General features: G+C 37.7%; 1 protein-coding gene across 1 annotated transcript; it reads left to right on the top strand. All coding sequences in view use genetic code 12, as the record gives it.

The window, feature by feature from the left end:
* Window positions 1-4,275: 4,275 nt before the first annotated feature.
* On the top strand, window positions 4,276-6,449 carry DASC09_047770 (uncharacterized protein; the record flags this gene model as incomplete). The annotated part of the gene is made up of 2 exons (XM_064998376.1): window positions 4,276-6,412; window positions 6,436-6,449. 2 exons carry the CDS (start codon window positions 4,276-4,278, stop codon window positions 6,447-6,449), a joined length of 2,151 nt encoding a protein of 716 aa, XP_064854448.1.
* Window positions 6,450-10,882: the final 4,433 nt, after the last annotated feature.

The raw sequence follows: 10,882 nt of genomic DNA, 5'->3' as shown, positions 1-10,882 counted from the left end.
CCTCTCTCGTTATGTGGGGGCTTTGGAATCGGTAATCCCTGCAGTTAATTTAACTGAAGCAGAAATCAAGGCTTCGATTGAATCGGATGAGTATTTTGCGGAGATTAGTAACAGTTTAAGGTTAATTGAGGACAAGGATAATAAAGCAAGTGATAATGCCAGCGATGTCGCAGAAACGAGAATTGATGAAGAAGATGTTAATGGTGATAGACTCGATGTGAGTCAGGGTATTTTGAAGAATTTTAAGTTGATTGATGGTAAATTGTTTGGACGTACCAATCAATCTCCGTGGCGCCGGGTTGTTGGGGCGCTGCGGGCCCGTAGGTTAATTGAGTATGAGCATGGCAGAATGCATGCTGGGATAACTCAATTATACCTCGGGCTATCTTCTAAGTTTTATATGCGAAATCTTATGAAGATTGTCACTGCAGTAGTTGGTGGATGTGATACTTGTTTGAGAACAAAAATACGCCAACACCATTCCCATCCTATTATGGCTGTTGATCCTCCAGGATTCACTTTCCAAAGAATTCTGATTGATATGATTACTGGATTGCCGGAATGTGGAGGATGTGATGCTATCCTTACCGTTGTTGATGATTTTTCGAAATTTTCTATTTTTATTGGATGCAACAAACAGATTGATACAATGGGTGTTGCTAAGGTGTTGTTCCATAATGTATTTGCGTATTATGGTATTCCGTGTTTTATTCGTTCTGATCGTGATATTCGTTGGGCTAATAGCATTGCCAAGGATATTTCGAAGATTATGGGATTTAAGTATCATCTCACGGCTGCTAACAACCCTCGTGGAAATGGTGTGGCAGAAGCCGCTAACAAGAAGGTAGTACAGCTCCTTCGTACTTTTGTTTCTGAAAATAAAGGTGATTGGTTGAGTTATTTGGCTGTGGCTCAGACTGCTATCAATTCATCTATTCATTCGGCTACCGGTATTTCGCCTTTCCAAGCGGTTTTTGGTCGCCAACCGTTGCTTCAATTGTCTGAACCTCAAGTTGTTGATATTGCTCATCACCTGATTAGTGAGTGGGGGAAGAGATTGAGGGCAATTCATTGGGCCGTTTCAGAACAATTATCCCTGTATCAGCACCGGATGAATATAAGTGCCAATGCAGGAGCAAGCTTTGATGATTATACAGTTGGTCAGTACGTGCTTGTGCATCGCGAAGCGTACACGAATAGTACTCGATACAAAAAAGTGACTGATGTGTATTTTGGTCCTTTTAAAGTAGTCAAGGTTATTAACAAGAATAGTTTTGAAATTGATTTACCGATATTAAACCTTAAATCAAGGGTGATTAATGCGAGGTTTTTACGTCCTTATTCGGTGCCTGAAGCTGCTTTTATTGATCTTCCCCGGACTGTTAATGAATTTAAAGCTAGAGCTTCTGAGGTTAATGGTATTTTAGGATATGATCCTGACACTAGGTCTTTTGATGTTACCTTTCGGATGGCTCGTCCTGGTCATTGCTTTACGGTCCCGGTTGATGTTTTTGTGGATAGTGTTCCACTGGGTTTACAGAAGAACCTCTATGAGTCCATTAAGGACTTCTATGGTTCTTCTAGTATTCCTATCTGTAGAAAACCGTTGTTGGGTCGTTCCTTTCAAAGTTTGAATAGAAGATCTTGACGGGGGGGAATTGTTGTAGTATGGTTTGAGCTATTGGTTACAGTGTTTTCATTTTTTATTCGTACCAACCACCGGAAATGTTCATACCAGTGGCAAAAAATAATTCATACCGACCCCCGGTATTTTTCGTACCACCGCAGCGGGATTTATTCAGACCATCTAAGAAAAATAGTTCATACTATTGCACTTTAATTATTCATACCAACAGAATACAAAATTCATACTAAATGCATAAAATTCTTATGCTTTCATTAATATTTTATCTTTGATATTATTAAACATGTTATAGGGGACCCGCACACCCAATAAAGCCCCTTTGCAATACTCATTTACCATTTCAAAGGCTCATAACCAAATTTTGGAGTGGTTTCGTCCTTCCTTAAAATTTTAAATTTTCATTAATTTGTTTTGGAGCTTTGTTGCGTCTTTATGTAATTTTTTTTATAGTTTTTACTTTTTTTTTTTTGGTTTGTTTTCTGTATTTTGTTTTCTAATTTTTTTTCTTCATCTTTGGTATTTGTTTTCAAAAGAGCTGCTGTTGTAAACAGAGATCAATATGTCTAGAAGCATGTCTGCAGAATCCCTTGTAACTATCAAGGGAAATATTTTCTGTGGCTTCTTTCACCCTTGGAGTTAATTGCTCCTTCTTGCTCAAGTTTGATCTTTTGACTTTACTCTTACACACTGACCAGAATTCTTCTATAGCATTCAACCCTGGAGAATAAGGAGGTAAAAACACAAGTTCCAAGCCACTCAGTGCCACTAGTAACTGAAGATCACGTCGTTTATGAATGGCAGCATTATCAAGGATCAAATATTTCATACCTTTGAGCTCCTCGTCATTTTCTATTTGCTGGATCACTGACTTTACAAAACTGTAGAAGTGATTAGCTGTAGTACCTTTACTCACTTTGTCAATGGTCGTTTCTGAATCAAGTTTTCTCTTCTTATTGGATGTAGCCATTGGAGTTCTGACCTTTAATTCAATACAACCTTTGACAGAAATTGCCCCAATGAACGAAATATTAAGCCCTCTGGTTACGGGAACAGTAAGAACTGCTTTTTCACCCACAGCAGACCATCCATACTCACGCCGCATACTGATATTGAAACCTGCTTCGTCGATGAAAATACAGTTTTGACTAAAGTCGAGCTTGTCTTTATACTTCTCTGCCCACTCGAGTCTCTGTTTCTTCAATTCCTCCAGACTTCTTCTCAAAGCCCATTTAGAAATACGTTTGAGACTTAGCTTACAGACCTTGGTTACAAAGTTATAGATTGTTGTAGCCTTGGCTCTTAAATTTGTGAAGGCTTTCTTGAGTCTCTCCAACATAAAATCGAGAGTCATTGTAGCATCTTCCTTTATCAATTTTTGAAGGAATTCCTTATGTTCATCAGTGAGAAGGGGTTTACGACCTCTTTTCTTTATTGGCTTCGAGATGCCATTTAATTCATTGACAAGTATTTTGTTCCACTTTCTTTTCCATGTGTAAGCAGTTTGCAAAGGTATATCTTCTAATTTTGCAGCCTTGTAAGCTGATACACCTTCTTCCATGACCAAGTGCCAAAATCTTTGTTTGACAGCTTGATTATAATACCGGTACGAACCTCTATATCTTCGTTCTTTCATTTCAATTTCCATCTCGGCATTTTCTTCTTCTTCGAAAATAGGATCAATTTCCATGATATCCATGATACCTGGTTTTTCAAAATGCTTATAGTCACTGTAACTAAAGCAAGCTTCAACTGGTGCTATTTCAGACTCTAAAGTCATTTCACTGGGTTCAGCATAGAATCTATTACCTAGGCCATCAACATACCCATCAGTTAGTAGCTTGGCTTTCAAGTCCATACTTAGTTTTGATGGTAAAATCTTATGCTTTTTTTTGTAAGTAATCTGGTGATCATATAAAGACCGAATTGAATGTCAAAAGTGGGAATTCATCATCTTAAATGGAGAACAGCTCCTACCATACATTCGTTCCCATTTCTTGAAAACCGTAATCACGTGATATTATTGATATTATTATAGATATCCGGTTTTATAGAAAGTAGCACAGAATTATGGAAAAAATGAGTATAATTTGTTTAAACTGAGTAGCTTAGAGGCTTATAGAGCCAGTCACATAAAAAAAAGAAAGGAATTAATATGAATTTTATATACTGTTGGTATGAATAATTGAAGTGCAATAGTATGAACTATTTTTCTTAGATGGTTTGAATAAATCCCGCTGCGGTGGTACGAAAAATACCGGGGGTCGGTATGAATTATTTTTTGCCACTGGTATGAACATTTCCGGTGGTTGGTACGAATAAAAAATGAAAACACTGTATAGGCAACGATACACGTGCTCATAACCATAAGCTCATAACCATTAGTATATAATTATAGTCGTCGATTATGAAAAGTTTTCAATATATATGATCTCTGGTTCTTCAGAGAGTAATTACTAAATCAATCCTAACCCGTGACTAACTACATCTAGTCTAGTCGCATCGTAATATAACAGTTAATTTGTTATATTATTGGATCATGGTTGGGTTGAGTCCTGGTTACCAACAAAAAAAAAAAAAAAAAAAAAAAAAAAAAAAAAAAAAAAAAAAAAAAGTGGAAATAAAATATTATCATGAGAACCACTAGAAATAGTAATAAAGCTACTCCAAACTACTCCACCGACCCTACTAATGATCCCCCAATCATTGAAACCCCGGTTTCTTTGGGCTCTTCATTGGATGTTGGCGCAACATCTGAAACCCCGATCCCGATAGCAAACATAAACAAACAAGCTAAAGATCAAGATTCCGATGAAGAAATTACTGATGCACCCGACAATACCATTAATAGTACTGTTGAAACCTTTTTAACTGCTTCAGAAGATCCTGAAGCGGACCAAAACATGGATTCCAACGCCATTTCTACCCCAACTACCTCTCCAGCAATTAATGTTTCTTCAGTTGATTGCGATCGCAATTCTCATGCAGCATGTGACACTGACATTGACATGCATAATCCTGTTATTCCAACCCAAGCCGTTATTTCTACTGATTTTATTAATGAAAACTCCGAAAACCAAAAAAAAATCGAAAATTCTCAAAACCCAAAAAAAAATTCTGTTTCTGTTCCTTCTGTTCCTGTTCCCTCTGTCTCATCTTCTACTGTCTCATCTTCTACTGTCGCCTCTCCAACTACGGCCTCCAATCCGGTGGCTCCAGCTGTCAATGTGACAAGACCAATCCAAACCTATGCTCAAGCCACCGCTGGAGACAAGCGCACACCTCGAGCCACTACAAACACCAATGATCCATCCTTCCAAAACGTGTTGATGAAATTTGAAAGAACTTTCAAATGGGCAAGTCACATCAAAATCCTTGACTTTAAGCACCGTGACGTATTGGAATATGCCATAAGCGAGAAACGCAAATTAGGAAAATTGTTCTCCACCTCCAATCCTGCTATTATTAAATCCAAAGAAAAACGCGAGGAACTCGTCAAGATCATGGAAATTGAAGATTTCTTCCAAAACTACACCAGTTTTAATATGACAAACGAATTCAACAGATTGAGAAACTCTAGAATCAGCTTGGAGAACTACTTGGAATTTATCATGAGCCAACAGCATCTTAAGGATATCTTAATCTACTTTAAGATCCCAAAAGATATCTTTACAGAGTTTCCTCTTGAAAAACACTTGGAATCCATCAAAAACGGACTCACTAAGTTATCCAAAGAACTTGATACTATTACACAGTCATCCAACGAACCAGATAAGGATTTGATCATAATCAGGGAAAACTTAAAAGGGGCCCTCAACCACTTGGTTATTTTTAATAAGAAGATCTGCCTTAACTCAAACTTCATCCCAAACCCTCAGGATACAGGCTCTGATATCTTCAAGAAGGACAGAAATCTTTTAATTGAATATCTTAACATCCACCTTAAAGTTACAGTTGGAAATTATACCTACACGCCAGGGTCTTTGTTAAACACAATGAATAAGGAATCCCATTTAATTGAGATTGAAATGAATTCCGAGTTTACTGAATTTAATCGGGAAAAACTTCTTGACCATGTCTTCAATGAATCCGGAATTGATCCATCATCCTTCTTTCCAATCAACACCGTTCACTTTACGGAAGAAGCTAGCAAAGCTGCCAGTATTGTCACTTATGGTTATATTGAAATTGACTCAGGAAAATCCCTTCCACTCTTCAATGACAAAAATTTCCGCTCCAGAGTCATCACGAAATGCGTCCACTGCACTGCATGTGGTTCCCGTGAACACACTCGTTTTGACTGCAAGACTTCATCTTGTGCCATTTGCAAGAAATTATCCCATAGGGCAAAAGATTGTTATTTCAAAAAGCAACAAAGAGCACCAATTGTGAATCCGGAAGATCCAGAAAAACACTCTCCGAAACAAAATTCTGGAAAAGCAGTCAAACCAAACCACAATTTAAACTATGGTTTTCAGACTGTCGAAAAAAGAAAAATAAAACTGAATAAACCGGCTACTCCAGAATATTCTAAACCACATTCAAACCCTTTTGACTTATTGGCAAATGAAGAAGAAAATGTTGATGATTCAATTATTGATGAGGACGATACTTTGGAAAAGAACTACCCATCCAATGAGGAAGATGCTTTAGAGGAAGGCCTCTCTACTGATGCTGACCAATCCATGGATGAACTCGAAACCTCTACAACCCAACACACTGCTACTCTCAGACATCAAACCAAACCAATAGAATTATTGTCCAAGAAAGGTAAATCTAAGAAGCACGCCAAGTTCGCGGCCATTAGCGCCATCAAGCTGGCCCATATTAGCAAGGTCTCCAAAAAGATCCTCGCCTCACCTTCATCCCACCCTCAGGTCCGTGTTTCTCGCAGACATCAAGAAGTAAACTCACAACATCATACTACTTCTTCTGCTGCCAACATTCCTCCTTCACCTACCCCTGCCCGTGATACTGTCACTTCCTCGGCTCTGGCCACTTCTTCTATCCCTGCTTCTGCCCCTGCTTCTGCCCCTGCTTCTGCCCCTGCTTCTGTCCCTGCTTCTGTCCCTGATTCTGTCCCTACCTCTGTTCCTACCCCTATTACTACCTCACCTCATTCTACCTCACCTCATTCAGCTTCCCCCTTCTCAAAACATCCAACTATCCTGGAAAACTTAGACAAAATGCCCACGCCACTGGAATCATTTACTCCCCGGCCAATGAAGCTTCTGTCAAAAGAACAATCTTCCCCCCTGGAGGATAACAACAACGAAATAAATTCACCTCAATCAGATGGCTCAAATGTCACAAAAAACGCCTCTCATACACAAAATGAGTAAACTATCGATCATTAGTCAAAACATCCAAAGATTGAGATTGGATGACACCAAAATTCTCTATCTATCAAACCAGTATAACATTTCAATGTTTCAAGAACTTAATCTTGGCGAGGACTTCCTCTTCCAACACCAAAACAAAAAAATTTATAAAAATACTCCATCATCCCGCACAGCTATTATAATTGAGGACCACATAAAGGTCGTTGATCATTCATTGCTAACAATTGCAGTACTGAGCCAGCTCCAGGTTTATATCACAGATGCCATTATTGAACAAGATGCCAATAACTGGCTTTGGCTAATCAATATCTACAACCCATCTGCTGATTACCAAAAACAAATCCTCCTTCAAAATCAACTCTCCATCACCCTCCAAACCCAGCTTACCACTCTCAGAGCGAGAAGCAACAATAAGACCATCAACATTATTCTCGGAGGTGACTTTAATAATTTTGTCAATTCAAGAGACTCTGCTAACTTCCGTTCTCGCGAACAAAGATCGTCCGAGTCGCTTAAAAAGCTAATCAAAACTTTCAAGCTAGCAGATATCTATGAACATTCAAAATTGCACCAGATTAAAAAGAATTGGACTAACCAATCCACCACGAAAGAAAGTAGTCGCAGAATAGATCGTTTTTATATCAGTCAGTCCATGATCTCCGACAAAAACAGATTTCATATTCAAATGTCCCAACAAAACTATCTAAAGTCTTCTTCAACTCACGATTCTATTATTCTTGAAATCAACACTCAACCTCATGCAATGACTTACATCCCCCAACATAATATCATTAAAAATCATATTATTCAATGGCTTCTGAAGATCAAGTTTCCACCCACTGTGAACTCTACTTCAGACCTCATTTCCGAGATTCGCTTGAAGCTGAATTTTTTGACGATGGTACACAAGAAAATAACAGAAAATACTGATGAACCAAATTATTATGACCACATAAGAACTAGGTTCCACCAACACTCCAGACCGCGCCCAATCAAAGCCCTCAAAGCTTCAGATGGCGCTTTATTGACATCACAGCAAGACATGCTTCTAGAAGTAACCAATTACTATCAAAAACTCTACGATGGATCTCGTGGTTCAAAGAGCTCGGAAAATATAGAAAGGTTCATCAACGCCTCCTTGGGAGATCAGTTACCACTAACCAACACTGAATCCAACAACTTGAACAAACCAATCACCATGACAGAATTGGAATATGCCGTTACTGAATCCAATACTCAATCCGCCCCCGGGGTAGATGGTATACCATACGGCGTTTATAAGTCTCTCTTTCCTCAGATAAAACACATACTTCTAAAAGAATTTAACCAAATTCTTTCTTCAGGGGAAATTCCATTCAACTATCGAACCATAAAATTCACTCTCATACCAAAACCAAACAAAGATGTTCAAAAAGTGGAGAATTACAGGCCCATAGCATTAATCAACACAAATTTGAAACTCTTTTCCAGCATCATCAACGCCCGTTTGCTCCCGTTCTTGCAAAAAATTATCGGCCCAAATCAAGTTGGTTTCATACCTGAAAGATCCTCCTTCTCTAATATAACAATTTTCGGTGACTTGCTTTCCAGTTTAATATCCCCACAAGACAAGCCACATGTCAATCATTCTACTAACCACCGAATCATGCTTGCTGACTTTGAAAAGGCTTTTGACCAGATTTCCCATCTATACCTTAAAATATTACTTCGAAAACTCAATTTTGGAAAAATGACGGAAACTATTCACGCTATCCTTACCAAAGCCCTCGGAACCATTTGCCTAAATAACATTACAGGCCCTTCTTTCCCATTAAGAAACGGAACCCTTCAGGGCAACCCACTTTCACCAACAATTTTCGCGTTAGCCCTTGAACCTTTTCTAAGAGCCATCCAAAGATTAAATAAAGGATTCAGTTACAACCATAAGATCCAACCAAACATCATCCCCAGAGTCAAATACCTTGCCTATGCAGATGATGTTACCTTATTCTTGAGAGATCATAATGACTTCAAAAACACTATGAAGATAATTCAGGCGTTCGAACAAGTCAGTGGTTCTAAATTAAACAAAAGCAAATCCAGATTAATTGTTCCATGCGATCAAATACCATTCCAGTCCGACTTCCAAATAGATATTGCTGACAATAATTATGAAATCCAATATCTAGGCGTTAAAATTGGGAACTCGTGTCAAACCTGGCCTAATACTCTCCAAAAAGACATCAGCACCAAATATTACATGACCAACATGAGTTCACTACCAATATCAAGTCAAATAGTCGGATATAACACATATATCTTGTCTAAGCTATATTACCACGAGATTCATGCACCTATGCTTCCAGACCAAATAGATTTGCTAGAACAATCCATCAAAAACCAGGTGAACAAAAAACTGAAAATCTCCATGGACACTTTAAAAACAAGCCCATTGAAAGGAGGATATGGCATGGTGGATATCAAAAGCCAATTGAACTACCGCAAGGCAAAAATCTTTCAACAACTCTTTCTCAAATCTTTAAACCCATATTGCCAGTTACTCCGATTCAAACTCCAACTAGCAATAAACATGATCATCAAACAAAATCTATCCGAGGAAGAGCAGTCGATACAAGGATATATAAAAACCCAATACTGGTGGCGGTTAATATTAGGTGACCAGATCAATATCAAGAATAAGAGAGACAGCAGGTCCATACTCAACCAGGTTATAAATCTTCCAATGTTCACCACAGCGGAAAAATGTGCTTTTGTGGCTTGGTATAAATTATTGTCCAAACCAATATCTCAACAACAAACATTGAACCCAATGAATATCAAACACTCAGACCTTGCCAAGTCCATTCAAGACGGTATACCAACTATCTATCAAATGGAGATCCCAAAACTGGTCATGGAGTTTGAACACAAACAGGGAAGCAAGAAAAAAAGAGCCAGAATTGATAAACATAAATTATCCACCACTTTAACCAATATCCAAGAAGTCACCCAAACGAAACAAAACTCTTTCTGGAAGAGACTCCACAAATACCAACATAATAGCCCTGGTTACTTTGAAAACATACACATATTCCACTTAGGTGCTGAACAATTTTTTTACCAACATAGAAAATGTCACTATTGCGGGCTCGAAACCGTCTCTCAAGACCAACAACATGAATCACCAGAACTCCAAGTCAAGATCAAAATGACCCATTTCCTAATTCAATGCCCATTATCAACCGAGTTATGGTCAAGATTGAAAATCCCAATTCCATTAGCATGGAATAACTTAATCGCTCCCAATCATTCAGAATCAACAATCAAAAAGATCGACCGCTATCTATGCTATCAACGCAAACTCTCACGCCTAAGATATCATAACCAAATTGATTGGAACACATCAATTAACAACTTGATTTATATCATTACTACTGGGAGCTGAATAGTCGATCAAAACAAAAAAGAAAAAAAAAATTAACAAAAACAATAACAAAAAAAAACATTTTATTTAAATACTAATAATTATCACTAAAGGGTTTTTCACCATAGGATATGGTTTTCCCTAACATATATAATGAGCATTAGCTTATAAGATTTTACATAGATATATATAATTATATATTTATTAATAAATCGAACTTTGAAGGAAAAAAAAAAAAAAGACGGTATAAGATTTTACATAGATATATATAATTATATATTTATTAATAAATCGAACTTTGAAGGAAGAAAAGAAAAAAAAAAAAAACGGTATGGTACCATACGAAACCATGATCTGCATTACCTCATCGAGGTATCCCCTTATGTCCCACCGCTTATCTCTTATCCTTGTCGTATCGCCTTATGTTTAGCCTTTTATTCCCAGAACGGGTCCAGCACCCCATTATTAGTTTCAATCATTTTATTTATTTAAGGA

The sequence above is a fragment of the Saccharomycopsis crataegensis genome (assembly GCF_037102585.1).
Source record: "Saccharomycopsis crataegensis DNA, jcf7180000000085, whole genome shotgun sequence".
In the NCBI taxonomy this organism is placed as follows: domain Eukaryota; kingdom Fungi; phylum Ascomycota; class Saccharomycetes; order Ascoideales; family Saccharomycopsidaceae; genus Saccharomycopsis; species Saccharomycopsis crataegensis.
Note: the sequence above shows the minus strand (reverse complement) of the source record. Positions and strands in the feature narration are given on the sequence as shown.